Source organism: Panthera pardus, unplaced genomic scaffold (genome assembly GCF_024362965.1).
Source record: "Panthera pardus isolate Hobbes unplaced genomic scaffold, ASM2436296v1 HiC_scaffold_6, whole genome shotgun sequence".
Taxonomy (NCBI): Eukaryota; Metazoa; Chordata; class Mammalia; order Carnivora; family Felidae; genus Panthera; species Panthera pardus.
The window spans coordinates 19,706,860-19,729,037 of record NW_026526991.1 but is presented as its reverse complement, the minus strand read 5'-3'; the positions used below and the strand labels follow the sequence as shown (position 1 = coordinate 19,729,037).

The 22,178-nt window shown below is 41.6% G+C and overlaps 1 protein-coding gene across 7 annotated transcripts in view; it reads left to right on the top strand.

Moving 5' to 3' along the window:
- DRAM1 (DNA damage regulated autophagy modulator 1) overlaps positions 1-22,178 on the top strand; it is a 60,523-nt gene that overhangs the window by 23,939 nt on the left and 14,406 nt on the right. For 2 of the 7 annotated variants that reach the window (XM_019446597.2, XM_019446599.2), the window contains exons 4-7: positions 2,758-2,935; positions 7,187-7,245; positions 11,261-11,353; positions 11,937-14,238. In XM_019446597.2, coding sequence (XP_019302142.1) covers positions 2,758-2,935; positions 7,187-7,245; positions 11,261-11,353; positions 11,937-11,981 — 375 coding nt within the window. In that variant the 3' untranslated portion in view covers positions 11,982-14,238. Of the gene's footprint in view, positions 1-2,757; positions 2,954-6,080; positions 6,261-6,492; positions 6,602-7,186; positions 7,246-11,260; positions 11,354-11,936; positions 14,239-22,178 lie in introns of those variants that run through there. The other 5 variants (XR_002079166.2, XR_002079168.2, XR_002079167.2 and 2 more) reach the window with 5 other exon arrangements.

The window sequence follows — 22,178 nt, the reverse complement described above, 5'->3', positions numbered from 1 at the left end:
TCCCTGATAGTGTAATTGGAGGAAACAGAGTATTTAAGTTCAGGATGTTGATTTACTTAGCAAAAAAGAAAGTAGACAGTGGAAAACATCAGGATTCTCAGAAGATTATTCCTTAAAAGGACTCATTAGCAGTGGACATCTTGCCTTTTGTTTTCCCTTGTCCTAATGTGCCTAACATTCAAGGGGGGGAGGAGAGGATCTGTTTGTCTTCATTCTTTTATTATTATTATATTTTGGTTTAATATTGTTTTTTCCCCAGATTTACTGAGGTATCATTGACATATAACCTTGTATTAGTCTAAGGTGTATAACATAGTGATTTGATATATGTATATATTGCAAAATGATCACTATAAGTTCATCAACATACATTGCCTCACATAGTTACAATTTTTTTCTTGTGATGACAACTCTTAAGATTTACTCTTTTAGCAAAAAAAAAAAAAAAAAAAAAAAAAAAAGATTTACTCTCTTAGCAACTTTCGAATATACAGTACAGCACTGTTAACTATGCTCACCATGCTGTACATGACATCCTCAGGCCCTATATCTGGAATTTTCTATGTTTTGACCCCCTTTTCTCCACCTCCACCCCCCCATCTCTGGCAACCATCAATCTGTTTTCTGTATCAAAGAGTTCAGCTTTTAACTTTTTTAAGATTCCACATATAAGTGAGATCACACAGTATTTGTCTTTCTCTGTCTGACTTATTTCACTTAGCATAATACCCTCAGTATCCACCCATGTTGTCATAAATGGCAATACTTCTTTCTTCTTTATGGCTTAATAGTAATTGGTGTGTGTGTATCACATTTTAATTATCCATTCATCCATTGAGGGACACTTAAGTTGTTTCTATGTTTCACCTATTGTAAATAGTGCTGCTATGAACATGAGCATGCAGTTATCTATTCAAGAGAGTGATTTCATTTTCTTTGAATTATTGTTATTTTTCATTGTAGTAAAATAATTGGCCATCTAAACCATTTTTAAGTGTACAGTTCAGTGATTTTTTTTTAATTCTTAAAGTACTTAAATGTCTACAAATTTTTTAAAGGGCGTAGAATGTATTTTACTTTCTATATATAACTTTCCTAAATCTGTATGCCATGCTAGGTATCCTAGGAATACAAAATCCATACCTAATAAATGAGTAATTGATAGGCCATGTTGCAAAATGTCAGTGCAGCCATATTTTATTATAACATAAATCAAGTTGTGGATTTTCCCCTATATTCCAAGGTTTGATACCAGGAAATAAATTTCCCTAGCAAATAAATTTGAAAGTGGTTTTTCTTTTTTTTTTTTTCCTTAAAAAAATTTTTTTCTAATGTTTGTTTTTGAGACAGAGCATGAGCAAGGGGAGGGATAGAAAGAGAGGGAGACACAGAATCTGAAGCAGGCTCCAGGCTCTGAGCTGTCAGCACAGAGCCCGATGTGGGGCTTGAACTCACAAACTGCGAGATCATGACCTGAGCCGAAGTCAGACGCTTAACTGACTGAGCCACCCAGGCACCCCTGGTTTTTCTTTTTTTAATCTTCTTTTCCCATGTGGAGAATAAAGATTTGATATCAGTTTATTTTTGAACAGATGAAGAACACCGTGGTTCTGGGGAAGCCTGGGTGACCCAGGTCAAAGAAAAGTCTGGGAGGGACAGGGTGTGGACAGTGGGGCCAGCAGGAGTCTGGGGCCCAAACCAGGCCCTCTTGGACAATACTTTCACTTCCCCCTTTGCAAAGCTCACATCTTCAAGTTCAACCAGAGACTCTGTTGTTCAATCCAATATCATAGTTATACCATAATTGTGCCCGTTGCACAATTAAAAGGAGCCTAAAGTGAGCTCCTTGAATGGTCTATCATGAGCATGTTGGGGATCAATACTAGACTCTTTGCCTAGATGGGATGTAAGGGTGCCTTCTGGTTGAATTGGCTGGTTAGAGGATGTAGGGGTAGGGCCTTGACTTGAACCTACCTTGGCATGGCAAGGGCAGTGTCTTTACTTAGATTTGCATGTGCATGTGGGGAGAGACAAAGAGACTATTGGGGAGCAGGGAGCCTGAAAACCCGAAGCCACCCTTGGTACCTTCACGGAACCAGTTACATGCTGTTAAATGAAATTCATCATATAATTTTCACTGCAAACCTGCAAGGCAGAAATTATTATGCCTATTTTACAGATACAGAGACTGAGGTTATAAAATTTTTTTTTTTAACGTTTTATTTATTTTTGAGACAGAGACAGAGCATGAACGGGGGAGGGGCAGAGAGAGAGGGAGACACAGAATCGGAAGCAGGCTCCAGGCTCTGAGCCATCAGCCCAGAGCCTGACGCGGGGCTCGAACTCACGGACCGCGAGATCGTGACCTGAGCTGAAGTCGGCCGCTTAACCGACTGAGCCACCCAGGCACCCCGAGACTGAGGTTATAAACTAAGGTCACAGAACCCAGTGGCAGAGTTGAAATTTTTTTATCCAGTTCTGCCAGACTCCAGAGCCCACCATATTCAACTCTCCCCCCCTCGAAGGCAGATATCACTTTGTCCCTGTCCAGCATGCCCACGTTTGCTGTGGAACAACTAAGGGCATTTACTGCAGGGTCTGGAAGGCTTTTCTCTTGGTAGTCTTCTGCAGGCAGTCGCATTTTCCAAGGAGTGGTGGGTGCATCTGTGGCTTTGAGTGGACCAGCGTGGGTGGGTGCGTGGGCCTACTGCACGTGGACTCACGTGGAGTAACACCTGTTTGTGACTCTCTCTCCAGGAGTTAGCTGTCCCCCTGGTCCATGACGGCGGTGCCCTCTTGGCTTTTGTCTGTGGTGTGGTCTACACACTCCTGCAGTCTGTCATCTCTTACAAATCGTGTCCCCAGTGGAACAGCCTCTCCACATGCCACGTGCGGATGGCCATCTCTGCCGTTTCCTGTGCAGCTGTGGTCCCCAGTATCCTTTTGCACATTTGTCAGTGTCTTCGAAAGCTTAACCCTTCTCCCTCGCCCCCAAAAAAGTATGAAAAAAAAGGAAAAATTAACAGCCCCGTTTCCACATGCTTCAGAAGAACAACTGGCGGAAAAGTGTAAATCATTAAGAAAATATTTCCACATTGTGTTGTTATTTCAAAGGAATCTTTGTGGGGAACGGTGTGCAGGGAGAATGGCAACATGTCCAAACACTTTAGTCTGTTTCCTTTCCTCCCAACAGGGAAAATTTCATAAGCCATGTGAAAATATTTATTTTTCTTTGTAGTGCTTGGTCAAAGACACCAAATATTGATATTGTACTTAAAGTAATAGCCCTGTGAAGTCCCAAGGGGCTGTACTCTGCCCTCACCCTGCACATAGGTGATTCATTAGATGGTCTGACTTACTCATCCATGTTAAGAGGTTTTAGAAAGCTCTCTATCATTTATTTCTAAATCACTCGAAATACATTTAGCCTTCTCTTGTTATCACTGATGCCAGTTTCAACATGAAATCTCATTCCATTTTCGTATTCCACAATGTGAAAAGAAAATCTGAATTTTTATGCTTATGCATTCTGATTTAGAGGGAATGAGAGCTTGATCTTTCTCTCTTTCTTTCTAGAGCTATTTAACAGAAAAAAAAAAAAAAAAAGCTGTGTCTTTAAGAGGTGGAAAATTCCCCATCTTTCAAAATACTGTCTGTAGTCCTATCAGAGAAAACTGCAGAGGCATCAAAAAATGTTGATTCCTGTCAGATTGTAGAAAAATAGAAAACTCTTTAATTAGTGGAAACTTTGTTAGTCTGGACTGAGTTGTATAAAGTGGGCAAGCTTGAGTAAAAATGCACCATGTGCTTCTAAATATTAAGTTCTGTGATTCTCCTTTAAAATCGAAGCTATACAAAATGTACAGTCTAAGTATGATTTTGGGTTTCGTTTTGTTTTTTTCATCTTAGGGAAGGAAATTTTTGATTACAAAATTTCTAAGTACAGAGGAAGCATATCCTAGTGTTGAGAAATTTAAACAAAATACAGACCCTTGTTCCAGAGATGGTTCCTTTTCAATTCTTTGTTCTATTTATGGATTGAAGACACTCATGTTTGTCTTCAAATATAACTACTTTTAGCTTGTGTTAGTTGTAAAGTATATAGAAGTGTTTGTAGTGTTAAAACCAAAGTTCCTTCCTTGCTTCCAACTTTTGAGACACATCTCTAGATGGTAAAATTAGAGAGAATTTTAGCAGAATAAGGCTTTCAGCCATCAGAGTTTCACACACAAATAGTTCCCATTTTTAGGCAGCTCCAATGAGCCATGCCAAGGGACAGCTTTCCCACAGAAACAGATCATGTCCCTGTATTAAATGAACTTGAATGAATTCATCCATATGAAGAGTTCTTTTGTCTTAAACATTAGCAAGGTATTTATATTTCTTTACAAAGATTTCAAAGCATCTTTGAAATGCCCTTGTCTCTCCTTACTACAGTATTTCTGTGAAACACCATCATTTGACTACTGAAGAAACTGAAACAGAGAGTGAGGCTGGTTGCTAGGATCTTGCTTCTAAGCCCTTCCTGTGAGACTATCCATCTTGCACCTGGCTTCTAAAGCTTTCAAAACCTTCACAAAATCACTAACAGCATAAAGCCCAGGTTCCTTTTCTTGAGACCCATAATTTGACACCTCATTTTACATTGTTTCTTCTGGACCTGCCTGCTTTCTGTTCTCAGCTTTCACCCATTCTCTTCTACCTGGATGGATTATCTTCCTCCACCTTGTTTTCTAGAGCCTAGCTGTCCAGTATGGTAGCCACTAGCTACACGAGGCTACTGAGCGCTTGAAATGTGGCTGGTCCACATGGAAATGTGCAGTAAGTGTAAAAACCACACTGATTTCAAAGATTTAAGAAGAAAGAAAAGGAGAATATAAAATACATCACATTACTTCTTTATATTATTGCATGTTGAAATGATACCATTTTTGATATATTGAGTTAGATAAGATATATTATTAAAATTAATTTCATTTGGTTTTATTTATGTATTAAGATTTATTTTTATTTATTTTTTAATTTTTTTATTTTGGAGAGAGTGCATCCTCAAGTGGGGGAGGGGCAGGGGGAGAGAATAGGAGATTTTTTTTTTTTTAACTTCATTTTTTATTTTTTAAAATTTACATCCAAATTAGTTAGCATATAGTGAAGCAATGATTTCAGGAGTAGATTCCTTAATTCCCCTTACCCATTTAGCCCATCCTCCCCTCCCACAACCCCTCCAGTAACCCTCTTTTTGTTCCCCATATTTAAGAGTCTCTTCTGTTTTGTTCCCCTCCCTGTTTTTATATTATTTTTGTTTCCCTTCCCTTATGTTCATCTGTTTTGTCTCTTAAAGTCCTCACATGAGTGAAGTCATATGATTTTTGTCTTTCTCTGACTAATTTCACTTAGCATAATACCCTCCAGTTCCATCCACGTAGTTGCAAATGGCAAGATTTCATTCTTTTTGATTGCCGAGTAATACTCCATTGTGTGTGTATGTATGTGTATATATATATATATATATATATATATATATATATATATATATACCACATTTTCTTTATACCACATTTTCTTTATCCGAGAATGGGAGAATCTTAAGCAGGTTCCACACTCAGCACGGTATCCAACGTGGGGTTCAATCCCATGATCCTGGGATTATGACCTGAGCCAAAATCAAGAGTCAGATGTTCAACCTACAGCCACCCAGACGCCCCTAAGATTTTATTTTTAAGTAATCTCTACACCCAACAGGGGGCTTGATCTCACAACCCCGAGATCAAGAGTCACATGCTCTACTGACTGAACCAGCCAGACACCCCCTCATTTGGTTCTTTTTAGGTTTTTTGTTGTTGTTGTTGTTTGTTTGTTTGTTTTTTACTGTGGCTACTATAGTAGAATATTTTAAATTACGCATGTGGCTGGCATTAATTTCTGGGGTGACGCTGCTCTAGAGAGCTCCTCAAGCCTCAACTCAGATTAGGCTCAACTCAGTGAAGCCTTTCCTGACCCCTCACACCCCATTCCACTCTGAACTCATCGTTTTCCCTCCTAGTCATCACTGTGCCCTGTTCTTTTCTGTCTTAATGCAGCACATTCCCTGGGCTTCGTCCGACAAGGCTGTGATGTTTCCAAGAGCTGACACCAAGTTTGTTTTTCCAGAGTTTTCTCTGTCTCCCCCTTCCTCCCCACCAGCATGGTACCTGATGCACAGAAGATAGGACTCAAGAACAAAGAATTAAGAGATTTTTAAACTATTAGAAACAGATATGGTAATGACACGATCAGAGAATCTTCTATGCTTTCTACTCCTTTTACTTTGAGAAACCGAGAAGTGTTAAGAATTGCAAAATATTGGGGGGTGGGGAGGGCAGGGAGAGGAGATGCTGACTCTGTATTCAGAGGAAGTTCTAAACTTGGCATTGACTCTAAGCTTTGAATTCGTCTGTTTGCAAAAGCATTTTAAGAGCATCTCATCTCTAGCCTTCCCTTTTGCCTTCTAAGCTCCATCAGAATGGCTGTCCCCGCCTTTGTGCAGACAGTCAACGGAGGCTCTGGCCTCAGTCCTGGGCACTGTTTGACTGGCCTCTCAGGGTATCTCCTAAGGTCAGAGGTAGGACATTATCTCTTTGATTTGTACACCCTTTGGGCCAGGAAGGAAGGGCTCTGCTTATACCCGATTACTTGATGGGAAAAGTCTGTTTTTTAAAGACAGGAGTTTGAATCTTTACCTTGTTTTTGTAGATGAACCTTGGTAGTTTGTGGTGCTTTTGTACCTTGAAATGTTAATCTTCCCTTAAAGCTGTTGTCTTGAAAATAGTATTTTAGGGAAAGAGTATTTTTATTCAATACTTTTATTTAGGGAAAGTAGTATTTTAGGGGAAGAGTATTCAAAAAGAACCCATCTGGATGGCTGTGTCAGTCATTTTGACAAAATTTAAAAAGCAGAGTGGGGCATAATGTAGCCACAAATTAAATTTTACTATACGTAACTGAAAAGGTATTGCTAAGGAATGACTGTATTTCCATCACAGTCTAATTTAAGGGTTGAGATTATAAGAAGCTGATATAACTGGTTTGATTACAGAAATGTTGGTATTAATATTTTGACCCTGTGTGATGATTATTAGCAGAATAGTCTTAACATTCAAAGACCTGGTTTTTTTCTGGACTTTCCTTAACAATCTCCTTTTTTTAGTGATCGCCTGTGCTTCACTAATTTCTATAACCAAGCTGGAATGGAATCCAAAAGAAAAGGTAAAATTTAACTCAGTATGATTGTTGAACGTGGTTCCTGGGATTATTTTCAAAATTTTGAATTCCTAATTGAATTTCCTAATCAAAAGAGGTAGGGCAGGGGGTCAGTATGAATTAAGGTGTATGGAGGGCAGAAGAAGCAGAGAATGTTAAGCAGAGAGGATGAGATCAGCTCCAGCATGGAGAGTAGTTTGTTTCAGGATGGAGTGGAAAATAAATGTGGTCAGGGCTATATTTGCAGGAGGGGAGTTAACGCAAAGTTTTTGAATAGGCAAGTACGTGGAAAGAAGATTAGCAGGGAGGTATTAGTCAGAAGCAACCCTGGGATGAATGGATGAGGAGAGAGCCCGGAGTTAAGGTGGCAGGAAGAAGGCAGTTCTCTAGCTTTCAAATCAAGATTTGCCTAGGGGACTCAGCAGCACTCATTGTCAGGGAAATGAAAATCAAAACCACAATGAGATATCACCTCGTTCTGACACCTGTCAGAATGGCTAAAATAAAAAAACACACGAAACAAATGTTAAGGAGGATGTGAAAAGAAAGGGACCCTCATGCACTGTTGATGGGAATGCAAACTGGTGCAGCCACTGTGGAAAGCACGATGGAGGTTCCTCAAAAAGTTAAAAATAGAAGTACCATATGATCCAGTAATCATGCTACTGGGTATTTACCCAAAAAATACAAAAATTCTAATTCAAAAGGATAGATGCACCCCTATGTTTACTACATTATTTACAATAGCTAAATTATGGAAGTGGTCCAAATACCCATTGGTAAATAAATGGATAAAGAAGATGTGGAATATATACACAATGAAATATTACTCAGCCATGAAAAGAATGAAATCTTGCTATTTACAACAACATGGATGGAGCCAGAGAGTATATACTAAGTGAAGTAAGTCAGAGAAAGACAAATACCATATGACTTCCGTCATATGTGGCATTTAAAAAACAAATGAGCAAAGGGAAAAAAGAGAGAGACAAACCAAGAAACAGACTTTTAACTATAGAGGATAAACAGATGATTAGCAGAGGGGAGGTGGGTAGAGGAATGGATGAAATAGGTGAAGGGGATTAAGAGTACACTAATCATGATGAGGACTGAATAATATATGGAAATGTTGAATCATTACATTGTACACCTGAGATTAATATAACACTATATATTAACCATACAGAAATGAAAATTTAAAACTTTTAAAAATGGAATGAAAAGAGGGGCATCTGGGTGGCTCACTTAATTGGTTAAGCATCTGACTCTTGATTTCAGCTGACAGTTGTGAGACCAAGCCCCACGTAGGGCTCTATGCTGACAGCTCTGGAGTCTGCTTGGGATTCTCTTTTCCTCTCTCTCCGCCCCTCTCCTGCTCATGTGCGTGCGCGCGCGCACACACACACACACACACACTCTCTCTCTCTCTCTCCCTCTCTCTCTCTCAAAATAAATAAATAAAGTAAAAAAAAAAAGGAAATAAAAAAATTAGCCTAGGGTGGAAGTAATATGGGGAAATATTTAATGGGTAGTGGCAAGTGACAAATGAGAATAGAAGGACATGAATCAAAGAAGACTTCCAAGTGTTATCTTGGGGAAAGCAAAGAATCTGTCCCCATAAACAGAGAGAAATAGGGTCCTGAACAGGAATAAATGATTCCATGGCCGGGGGCAGGCGGGGACTGGGTGGTTTGGTTTTAGAATTGTTGAATCTGAGGCTGTAGTGAAACATTAAAGAGAAATGTCCAGTTATTGTGAGGGAATAGACTGGGGGGGGGGGGGGTGTGGGCAACTGGGAACCATCAGGGAACAGGGTAGAGGGACTGGTAATTTCCAGCCCAAATGTCAGAACACCTGGAATTGAAGGTTTGGAGTTGAGATGGACTCACGCCATTGGCTACTCATAGTGGTGGCTCATCTAGATGCCACATAGGGAACGAATGATGCCCAGGAGAGGAGAGTTAGTGGGAGAATGGCAGTTTGTTTTTCAAGGACCAGGGGAGTTACCAATGTTTTTCAAAAGACAGTTTCAGTAAAATGTTGGTATCAGAAGCCAATTGCAGGAGGTTAAAGAAATGGTGAGAGGGATGGTTCATTCATTCATCAGTCTAGTGTTTGGAGGTGTGAGGAAAGGGAGAAATAAGATGGTGGCTAGAGGGCCAGTGGGATCAGTGGATTTTCCACAACAGAGGACTGGGTCATGTGAGGAAGCCTGCAAGAGACAACAGAGAGACTGAAGATGGGGAGGAAAAGAATGATCCAGACACAAGTTTTAAGAAAGTCCCTTCTGAAAGCCAGACCTCACAGCCAAGCAGCTTCAGGTGTATTTTTACCATTCAGCCACTGGGGGGAGGCATTTCACCACAAATCAAACAAACCAGCTGCTGGGAAGGATTCATCAGAGTATATATATCCCCCAGGCAGTTGAAAATTGTTTTTTATTTCGACTTCTATCTTAAAAATATGAAAAGTACCACATTTTTGTTCACTCCATAAATTACCATGCTATGCTTGTGTTGCTTTCTGTTCCCAATATCAAGGAATGCACACAAAACCCTTTGCATTAATTCACTGAATGGGATAATCACTTAGGTACTTCCCTAGACTTCTGTGGAGAGCTTGGGAACTTTATAGCACATTCCTGTGCATTGACTTACTTGGTAGGGAGTGTAAGAATTATAAAATCATTGTCTCATTTTATTTTATTATTTTTTAAAAATTTCTTTTTAATGCTTACTGCTTACTTATTTTTGAGAGACAGATGGAGCCTGAGTGGGGGAGGGGCAGAGAGCGAGGGAGACAGAATCTGAAGCAGGCTCCAGGCTCTGAGCTGTCAGCACAGAGCCCGATGTGGGGCTCGAATTTGTGAGCTTCAGTATTATGACCTGAGCTGAAATTGGATGCTTAACCAACTGAGCCACCCAGGCACCCTTATAATATCATTGTCTCATTAAAAAAAAAAAAAGTTTATTTATTTTGAGAGTTGGTGGCGGGGGACAGAGGAGGGTCAGAGAGAGCAAGAGAGAGAGAATCCCAAGCAGGCTCTGAAGCACTGTCAGCACAGAGCCCGACATGGAGCTAGAACTCCCGAATCATGAGATCATGACCTGAGCCGAAGTCAGACGCTTGACGGACTGAGCCACCCAGGTGCCCCTAAAAATGCTTTTAAAGTAATTTACCGCATTTAAAAATCAGGAGAGATCACATACACAAACACACAAACACAGGCTTTCTTCTGAATCTCTCAAAGCAACACTGGAGTCACAGTTTCCTATTTGAGGAAAACGGAATTGAGCCGATGAGGAGTGGGCTCTCAGTCTTCCCTCTCTTTTTGCAATCATCAGTTCCATTTATTTTTATTAATTCTCTGGCCCACATAGGAGAAACCCCCAATTAAAGCCTTCCATTCTTTCATCCCTGCCCCCAATAAGATAGTTAACGTGTAGATGTCTCATTAGCCTGCACTTTGTGGCTGTGTTTACCTTACAGTGTTAAGCAGAATTAGGTTCTAAACGGACATTTTGTATAGTAACAGGAAATATAACACCAAGTGGTGACAGCCAGTCTCCTCCAGGTGCGAGAGCTCATTCTGTTTTAACAAGGGCCCAAAGGCTGACTAGATAGATGTTTTTAGGCATGCCTTTGAACTTTGGGATTCCTTAGCAGTGGGAGAGCAAGTCATGCCTTGAATGGAAAGTTCTTTCTTCCCTTGAGTCCAAATGTGTTTCTCAGCCATTTTGTGGCCCTTATTCTGCCTTTTGAATTGTACAGACTAGGTCATAAAACCAGAGTGTACGAGAGCCCCAAGAACTTTTGGGATAATTGCATTCACATTCTCATTGGGCAGGTGCCCTCACTGGGCAGGTGTTCATCTCCCTGGCCTTTCACTGCCTTTTCTCAAGGGGTTGATTTATGCTCATCAGACAAGGTTTTCATTTGGTCTGACCAGCGTTGTATTTCAATACATACAGTATGGTGAAGGTATTTAGGCTAAATTCTGTTTCTTTATTGTTGCTATTAGGATTATATATATCACGTAGTGAGTGCAATCTGTGAATGGACAGTGGCCTTTGGTTTTATTTTCTACTTCCTAACATTCATCCACGATTTCCAGGTAGGTATTTACCAGTTCAAATGTTATAAATTGCTGACAATTAGGATTAGGAGAAATCTATAGAACATTTCTTACACTAAAAAAATAAAAATTTAAAAATTAAAAAAAATTAAGAAAGCACTATCTGTCTTTTTACCCTTATGTGTTTGAAAAACATGTAAATATTAAGGGAAGCATCTTTAACAGATCTCCCAACAATGAAATTCTCATATGTCCTCTGCCACTAGATGCCTATAGTCAGATATCCTGGTTATTAGCTTTTTGAAGGCCTCATTTACTAGTTCCGGATAATAGGAAATATGTCCATTTAATAAACAAAAATTTGTTGTGGAAAATGTTCCCAAGGTAGAGAGAAGGTAGGACCTTATCAGGTTTGACAACAGGGAAGATCTTACATTTTGAAACAAGTGAATTCTTAGCTGAAAGGATATAGAAGAAAGCCAAGAAAACTCTTTAAGACCCAACTCGAACTCTGCAGAAACCATAGTGAGGTCATCTCCGAAGGGGTGGGGCAAAGCTGTCGGGAGTCCATAGCTGGCACCAATGTACCTCCTTTGAAGCCCTTTTCTTCTGTCTTTAATAGAGTGTCACCCTAAGGATATCCACAGAAATCAATGATGATATTTGAAGAAAGAAGAATTATATGTCACTCAGTGAAAGTCGCAGGCAATTTCTGGAAGTGGTACAGAGGAGGGTCTTAATGCTGCCCTGTGTGGAACGCATCTGCAGTACGTCCGGGACTTGAATTTCGTTAAGAATTCCCGATAGTTGTACTATTTCCAAAGGTATGTTTTCATAGTGAGTGCAGAGCATTTGTGACATCGTAGCAATGTTTTTATAATTTTCTAAGTAGACACTTTTTTGTATTAACAAATTCATTACAGAGAAGATAAGTTGTTACAGAAAATGGACAGCTCTTGTTTTTGCACAGATTCTGTTTTGTTTTCTTTGTGTGTGATTGGTGCAAATACACTAAATAAGGAATTCACTAAGAAGTAAAATCAGGGCATATTCATTTAAAATTTTTATTTTTAGAGCATGAACTGTCTAATTTTATATCACGAGAACACTTAACAAAATTTGATTTATAATGATCGCAATGATTTAGTTAACAAATTAACACTATCAAGGATACTCTGATTTTTATGTGAACTAAGCAAAATGCTTCTGCTGAAAGGCCTTACTATCTCTATGCACATTAACTCTAAGTGAACACAGAAGACCTCAGGTTTTAAATTCCGTCCCCCATGGGCCTCCCTGCCCACAGAGCCACAGTGTTTACCCTTGCTGCTGACTGGCATGCCATAGTGGGCCTAATTCCAGGTGGGATGAATTCAGCAAGGCAGATTAGAAAAACCTTAGAACAACCAGAAAATGGAAACAATCACCTGACAAGAAAGCCTCGTTGGATTCTGGATCGTTGTCCTTGCTGGATGAGCAAGGATGGAAAGTATCTCAGGGACCGTTTGTGGAAGAGATGGATTGTGGGAAGACCTTTGGTTAATACTAACCCTCCACAAAAGCCAAGCTATGAAAAGCATCAAAAAGGCCATTTGTAAAACCACCCTTTGTTGTAACTGGCATAAATTGATATATAGTCTGACTCAGAAGCTGAAACTCACCTCTCAAATTTATTTCATGGCAGTAAACCTGTGGAAGAGAATGTAGGTCTGAGAGAGGAGACGGGAGAAGGTAGAGGGTGCAGTTTATTTGATCCTTCTTTTTATGCCTGTAGCTGGATGTTTGCATACCTCACGAACTGTGAACCTGGTCCTTTGTTAAGACCGACACGACCTACACACTCCACCTTCTCACCTAGATCACAAATGACAAATGAAAAGCAAATCATTCCAGAACAAGAAGCGGGCCTTGACATGTTAAGGCTTAGGTTTGAAAACTGAAGAGAAGGCCTTCCTTCAAAGACCCTCCAGACCACAAACCTCCATCTGGCCAAATGGGTCCAGACCTTGAGTTCATTTGCCAGGGCCAGAACTTGGACAGCCTGGGAGGGAATCCGGGAGCGGTGAACACATCATGGCTCTTCAATAAATACCGAGTGAATGAAGCAGTCGGCCACCTCAGCAACAACAAACTGTGTTGCCTGTATTCAGCAGTGAGAACCTGATAACCATGTCTGAGTCTGTTACAACTTGTCGTGATGCTGTGGGTCCCCATAGTAACACTGGAACTGAAAGACTGACTGAAGCTCTGGCAAGCATTCATTATCTTGAAGATACATTCCTGTGCCGTGAAACCTGTAGGAGAATGAGTCCTCAGCTGGGACTCACTTTGAACAGACTTTTCTTATCTGCACTTCTCATGATGCATTATTATTCTTCATGTCCGTATCTCTCCGTGAGATAGATTGGCAGAGTATGTGCCTTGATCTTTATCTTTGTAAATCAGGCGTTTACCAGGGTGCCTCCTGGTACACAGCAGGTGCTCAATAAATACTCATGAATGCATGAATGAATGAGTGAACAAGTGAAGGAATGACTAGGGGTATTTGTAGTGCTGCATAGTGAGATTTACACTGGTTTACTAGTTAAGTGATAAACAAATGGTCTGTATCACTCAGTAATGTTGACTGTTTTGCTTTGTGTACTGTAAACATTTCAGTTGTTTGGGCTTCACGACCCTATGCCAACTCTCTTCAACCTGGACAGTTACCACAAAAATTGTTACATGGGATAGACAAAACGGTTCACCTGGCTTGCCAAACTGAGAACGCCAAAAATCACTCCAGACAATCACATTCTGCTGGTTCCCTGAAACCCCTAAAGCTGATCTCATCCACATTTATGGTATTATTTCTCATTTCCATGACTTTGCATTTCCTTGGCCCTCTTGGCTGAAAGAGTAGAATAAAATGAAATATTTCTTTATTTTAGTAATTTGTGTTTCTGTTCAGTTATAACATGTTGACTAGGTACTACCGTGAAGTGTGTGTATCCAGGGAACAATTCTAGCTCCACTTGGACTCTATAGAGGTAGAATTTAAACTCTATGTTTTCTTAATTCTTACAGCTTTGCATGTGGGCACAGTGGTTCATCTTTGTAGAGACTCAAACATTAGTATCAGAAGTTCTTATCAGTCTGGACTCTTAGAGTTGATGGTGCCAGAAATCCAACTCAAATTTGTTGAGGAAGAAAGGGGCATCTGTTGACTCAAGTGACTGAGAAGTCCACGGGTACAGCTGGCTTTAGGGATGGCTGGTCTGAAAGTGGCACCAGAACTCCATTTCTTCTCTCCCTCTTGCAGCTCTGCTTTTTCTCTCTATTGACATCATTCTCAGGCAGGTTTTCCTCTGGTGGAAGTGAGATGGCTTCTAGAAGCTCCAGGCCTACAACCTGTCCAGCAGAAAGAGAAGACTTCTCAATAGTTCCATCAAAAGCCTGGGAGTTAAAGCTCATTATCTCTGACTGGCTGGCTTGGGTCACATGCCCATGCCCAGCTCAGGGAAGTATGATGCTCTGATTAGTCAGCCTTGAGTCACCTGTCCACCTCCGGACAGGTCAACTCTGTCTGAGATGCTGGGCTGATGGTGGGTGAAAGTTGTTTTTCAGAAGAAAGGAACGGGAAATGGATCTGGGACAGACACAAAGCAGTAGATTCCGTCATGGAATTAAAGCTTTCCCCCAAACCCCCACACCAGATGTCTTGGGTGGTACCACACGACAACTTGGTTCCAAGTAAAGCAAATTATACTCGCTGACAACCTTTTCAGGTTAAAAAAAAAAGTAAACATCAGCCACTTAGGTAATAAACAGGCCTTCAGTTAACTTCAAAGTTATATATTTTCAAGCTTTTTGTGTTTTTATTTCACCCCATGTGTCTGGTCAGGCAGTCAATTATCACATTTCTCAGAAGAGGAAACTAAGGCAAAGAGAAGCTCAGTGATATGCAAGAGGTTCTACGGTGGGATGGCAACAGATCCCGGTCTGGGACCCTTGTTTTCCTGATTTCTGATCAAGTGGGTCTTTTTCTTTCTTCCTTTTTTTTTTTTTTTTTTTTAAACACTAACGGAGGATTCCACAGAAATTGCATTTCACAAACCAAATTAAGTACATCAGTGTTGTGCCGTGTTTGGGTTTCCTAACATCCCTTGCATGTGGCATTGTCCCATGTTCTCATTCTTTCGCTCAGTTGGAGACATGCTGGTGTGGTGTTTGGGCCCTGGAATGAGGAAGGGGGAGCGGGAGGGAGATAAGTGGCATCCCATTCTCTCCCACTCCCTGATTCTGGCAAGTCAGTAAGCCCAGCCGTCTCCCCACACACATATTCTTGGTCTGGCTCTGAACGCCCGGCATTCTCAAGGCCGGAATGTCATGCATTTGCGTCCTGTCTGTTGCATAAGAGAGCAACCACAGCCTCAAGCCCTGGAGGAGAAGCTTCTGGCTCTCCTTGGTCACCCCCAGGAGACTCATCTTCTAAAGCGAAGGGCAGCAGGATGCCAGACCCGTACTGGGGGGTGGCGGTGACTTCCAAAATCGATGCCCAGAAAATGCTGAACGAGGTACCAACCATCTGCTCTGAGAATTGAGCCAGGGTGCCATCAGACACGTAGTAAGCCCACAGTTAGTCCCTCGGCAGTGAGGAGTGCTCTGTGCCCCACTGTCCCCGAAGCCAGCTCTGCCTCTGAACTCTTCGGTTACAAGAGTTGACAGAGTCTTTTGAACTTCGATAAACTTGATAAGGATTTCTGATGCATAGCCCTGTAAGAGCCCTGACTGATAGGCCTTACGATCCTGGGGTGGAAAGATAATTTCTAGATAAGTGGGGATTCAGTTGCTCCCATTCCCAGCCCTTACTTCCTGAACCATTTGTTATTTAAAAATTTTTGAATCAGTAATAGTATTCAGGGGATTCAAAAATCAAAACAAAATAAAAAGGTATTCTGTGAAAAGCCTTTGTACTCTTCCTTTATCCACACTTACTCGATACACCTCTCTTTGTGCAGATAGCCACTTTTTATGAAAATACAAGCAGAAGCACTTTTTAAAATGTTTCCCTTTTAACTTCTGCCCCCACTGTAGCATACTGTACCAACAGTTTTGAGCCTTCCTTTTTTTGACTAAGCAGTGGGCCTTGGAGATGCTTCCTTATCAATACAGAGAGCTTCCTTATTTTTTTAGTTGGTTCTGTGTTACACCTGCATTGTATTCCATTATGTGGCTGTGCCATCATTTATTTAACAAGTCCCCTGTTTGATGAGCTATCGTGTGGTTCCCAGACTCCTGCATGACCTTGTACATACATCATTTCATGCATGTGTGAGGAAATCTGTGGGAGAAATTCCCATAAGCGGGAATGCTGGGACAAATGGGAACTGCGTTTGTAATTTGGCAAATATAGTCATCTTGCCTTTAGAACCTTTTTACTTGATCATTTTTTTTGTTGGGAAATCTTTCCAACTATTTTACCCTTCCTTCTAAACTGAGGATGCTGATTGTAAGTTCACCTTTGCAGGGGTGAGTCAGTCATTCATCGACAGGCACAGATGTGGATTCTGGGGTGGATGGTGTGGGACAGAGGCAGGCTGACTGTGTCACTGTTCTTCTACAAACACTCTCCCTCTTTGTTCCCCCTTTTTATTTAAGCACCTAAGGCAGGGAGGGCAAGGCTGTTTGCTCCCCTCTCTGTGGACAGCAGGACTCTCTTCTCTCTCCTCCCCGAAGGCTCCAACTCTTCTCGTTTTCATGGTCAAAAGTGTCTCCATCTCACTTGGGGTTTTCATTGTGATCTTGCACTTTTGTCATTGCCTCTTCTAATCTTGTGCCTTTTCTACCCACTTTCTGGCATCTCTTTGAAGGGCTACTATTCACTTACACTTTCTTCTGAGAATACTTTGCTTTTATAGACCTCAGTCATCAATCACAATATCCCTTTTCCCCTCTCTGGCAGACAGACTCATGACCGAACACCAGGGAGAATTCACAGATCCTTTGGCCCTCCCTGACCCCTTGGCTTGGTGGTCATTGTGGAATGGCCCAAGTGGGTGGGGGATACAGCAATGCAGGAGCCACAAAGAGAGAGAGGAAACTCCAGCTTTGAGAAACTGAAAAAAAACTTATTTAGAAATAATAGGTTTTAATTTTTCCTAAATGTACCTTTTATGCTATTTTTTAAATGTTTATTTATTTTGAGAGAGAGAGACGGAGAGAAGACAGAGAGAGAGAGAGAGCATGTGGGTGGAGAAGGGGCAGGGAGAGAGAGAGTGAAAGAGAGATAGAGGGAGAGAGACAGAATCCCAAGCAGGCTGTGTGCTGTCAGCGTGGAACCCAACATGGAGCTGGATCCTCTGAACCGTGAGATCATGTTCTGAGCTGAAACTAAGAGTCAGATGCTTAACCAGCCGAGCCACCCAAGCAACCCCCTTTTATGCCATTTAAAATATTTACACGCTTTACTTTTTAAAGTGGTTTAGGTTCACAGGAAACCTGGGTGGAAAGTACAGAGCTCCCCCACCCCCCACCACATGCACAGCTTCCCCCACAGCGTCAGAGTTCTCTGAGTCTCTAACAGCAGCAGGAAACCATAACGGTCTCAGGACTTGGGGTCCTGGGTTCCAGGTCTCTTGCCCATCAGAATGATATTGGCACCAGTGATAAGAATGCCTGGAAGACAGACTTCACCTTCGTGAGTGATCCTTTTGCTCAGGGTCAGCCCAGAGGAGCAGGTTCCTGGTACCACCCAAGACATCTGATTTAAGGCAAAGAGTGATGTATTTAGAGCTGGCCAGCAATTTGACAGCTGCTAACATAACCTTTAACACGTGTGCTAAAATGAATCCTGAGCTTACTTCAGTCTGTCATTTCCTCTTAATACTTGAAAAGTCACAGTTTTGTTTGAAAGTTCCCTCAAAAGGCTCTCGTGGGTGAATTTACTCTTCCGCTTGACTGCACTTGGAACCCTTAAGAGCCACCTTGAAGTTGAAACTGGGAAAATCCCGGGTTTCTCTGGCCAAGAGAAGAAGAAAAGGTATGTTCTGAGGTTTATTAAATAATTACCTAGTTGTTGACATGTTGGGGGAGAGGGGAAAAAGCTGAGGTGTTGGCAAGTGTGGACAGAGGTTAGTAAGGATCGTGGGTCACGTGGCCTATAAATGAGAGAGAACATTTTCGTGTTCAGGAGATGTGCTGTTCTGACTCAGTTAGTTAAACCTTAGCGTCGTACATCATTATCTGGACTCTAAATGACCATGCTCAAATGTGATCCAGGGCATCCTGAAGATCGTTGGCTGTTGGGAGTAGACACATAGGTGACTTGAAGGGAAGCAAATGCAGAGAAACAAAACCCAGAATTAATTGGCCATTTTGACTTCCCATCTGCAGTTGGTCTGAGTGGCAGATTAGGGCAGGTTTCCTAACAAATTGCTCTGAGACTAACTCTATTCAGAGCTTCAGGAAGAAATGTCGTTCTCAGTTTGGCGATCCCTTTGATCGGTATTCTCCAAAACTCCAACCATTTGTATGCCTCCTTTGTAATTTTTTCATGCTAGTAAATTACTGCAATTTACTTAACACTTTTCAGTGACTTGCTATATGACTTAACTATTTATATTTTAAGAAGAAACTTCTCTCACTGCTTCTCCTTCTGGCTGCCTAGCTTAGTAAATGGTGTTAACGTCCACTGGGTCACCCAGGGCAGAAACTTGAGAACCATATCCTAGACTTCTTACTCTGTTCCCTACCCCACCTCATATTCTAATAAGTTTATCTCCTATGTACAGGGTGAACAGATGGTTTAGGCAAACCAGGGTATTTTGGGGGAATGAAAGGGACACTATTGGCAATTGTACCTAGAATAAACTGGATCTGTCTGAAGCAATTGGAATGTCTGATCAACCCATCTCTATGGTCTTGAATTCTCTTTCTCCTATTTCCACCATCACTACCTTGGTGCAGGCCTTCATAATCATTTGCTTAGACTAGTACAGTAGCTCACTATTGTTTCATTGATCTCAGTCTTGGTCCTTTATAACACATTGCACATACACATATGATATATAGAACCCTCTTGAAATCCTTTAGTGGCTCCCCATAAATCCCCTAGTATGGTCTGTGAGGTTCTTTACAGATATGGTTCCTTTTTATTTTTCCAGCCTGTGAGCTCATTAACTTATTCATTTGTCGACATTTATTGAGAGTTACTCTGGGTTGGCACAATGCTAGGCTACGGAATACGACAATAAATAAGACGGGCTCTGGCCTCAAGGTATTTACAGTGGAATGGAGAAACAGCCAAGGGAATACTACTGTAAAACATACTATGGAGAAACACTACACTCTTTGATCTCGTTGCTCTAAGTGCGGTTCGGGGACCAGCAGCATGAACATCACCTGGAAGCTTGATAGCAATGCAGAATTTTAGGGTCCTGCCCCAGACCCACTAAGTCCAAATCTGCATTTTAACAAAATGCCAACATGACTGGAGCGCACGCCGGTTTGCAAAGCCTGGTCTGTGCGACCTGTTGAGGCACCTGGTTCAGATCTCCAGGGATAATCATGCCTGGAGGGAGACCTGGAGGAGGAGCCAGTTTGCTAAATGGAGGCAAGGTGAGAAAAGACACAGAGTGGAGGATTTGCCTATGCTGTGGCACAGAGAGGAAGAGAGAATATACTGTTTGGTGGGAGTCACAGATTTTTCAGTGTTTGGGAAACACAGGTTGCAAATGGGAGCCTAGCTAACTCAGAGATACCCTTATTCAAGGGAAAAAATGATCAATTTTAGCACCTCCATTTCTTCTTTGAGCCCATCTGGAAACAGTGATTTAGAAGAAATACTTTGATTCAGAGAGACAGCAGGATAGAGGTTACCAGGCCTGGAGGGAGAGGAGAATAGGGAGTTACTGTTTAATGGGTAGGGAGTTTCTGTTTGAAGTGATAAAAAAGTTCTGGAAATGGATAGTGGTGATAGTTGCACAACATTGTGAATATACTTTAATGCCACTGAATGATACACCTACAAATGGTGAAAGTGGTGATTTTTTTTTTTTCTTCCAAAGTTTTACTTAAATTTAAGTTAGTTAACATGCAGTGTAGTATTGGTTTCGGGAGAAGAATTTAGTGACTCATCACATACAATACCCAGTGCTCATCACAACAAATGCCCTCCAGAGTACCCATCACCCATCTAGCCCATCCCTCTACCCACCTCCTCTCCATCAACCCTCAGTTTGTTCTCTATAGTTTTTCTTTTATTTAAATCCAAAAGTGGTGATTTTTGTGTTATGTATATTTTACCACAATTTTTTAAAAAATGAGTACTTTGGAGTCAAAGGAGGCTTAATTTCAAGTTCCAGCCTTGCCAGATCTTGGCAAGTCAGATAACTTCTTGGAAACTCAACATGTTCATCTATAAAATGGGACGGATGATGGTACCTGCCTCATAGACTTGTCATGAGGATTCATTGGAGCAAGACCTGTAAAGCACTGGGCGCTTGTTGGCTTATCTTTGGGCCCATCCTTAGCACAGGGCCTGGGATAGCCAGAACTCTGCAGTGCAGCTAGAATCATTCCTTCCTCCCCGTTTGACTGAGGAGGTGGTTTTCTACTCTGGCTGCATGTTAGAATCACTCGGAGGGAACCCAGGTGATTCCAGTGTGCAGCCAAGGCTGAGAAACTCTGCAATAGAAGCGGGTCACAAACTTGAGTGTGCATCGGGATCACCTGGAGGGTTTGTTAAAACAACTCCTGGTCCCCATCCCCAGAGTTTCAAGGTTAGTAGATGGGGACCAGCCTTTCACTTTATCATCTGCCTAGTGGCTCTTTCCGTTTGTTGGCAGAGTTTGTACCATTCCACTCACTATCTGACCTCTTCCAGGTCCATTACTCTACTCCAGCTTTTCTTGAAAACATTTGCCAATAACTTTTCTCATGTCTCAATATTCCCCAACCTGTCCTGGCTTTAGACACAGTTTACCATGTCTCAAAATTCTCCTTCTCTGAATTCAGAGACATATTCTTTGCATTTTCTTCTTCCCTTCTCCCTCCCCAACTTGGAAGCAGGGATTCCCATGTGACACTCCCATGACCATATTCTTGGGTCCCTATATTTATCCCTTAAAAAGAACACAGTCTTGGAAATGAGACAGACAGGGATTCGTATCTTATGCTTGGGCAACTCAAACACTGAGCCTCCTTTTCCTTTCCGGTGAGTTACGGGTAAAGATAACAGTACCTCTATAATAATACATTCCTGACACAAAACACCCAATTATTAGTTATTACAATGTGTAACCTGGGGTGTCTGGGTGGCTCAGTTGGTTAAGCATCCAACTCTTGATTTCAGCTTAAGTCATGATCTCATAGTTTATGAGTTCGAGCCCTGCTTCAGGCTCTATGCTGACAGTGCAGAGCCTGCTTGGGATTCTCTCACTCCCTCTCTCTGCCCCTACCCCCCTCAAAAATAAATAAGCTATAGTGTGTCACCTTTAAGAACATGGCAAAATCGTGACTTGAAGACAACTCCGAGAGTAGTGGAACTAACCCATGGGGGGATACAGTAAGGGCTTTACCAAACCAGGATTTACCAAGGGGCAGGGGATGGTCCTAACCACAGATTTTCCAGAGGACCTGGGAAGACAGGGAGGTGACAGATGGGATTTGACAAAAGGAATGGCCAAGAGAGTCTCTGTGACAACATTAAAATGTGAGCCTATGGGCTGGTCCACGCACAGGAAGGGTGTTATTAATGGTGCTAGCACGGGCTATGGAATGGCCCCAGAGAAAATCCACAAGGGAATTTTAACCCCATCAATGTGGAATTCAGTCCTTTTGCAAGAAACAAGATGATAAAGAACCTGTTACAATTTGCATCATT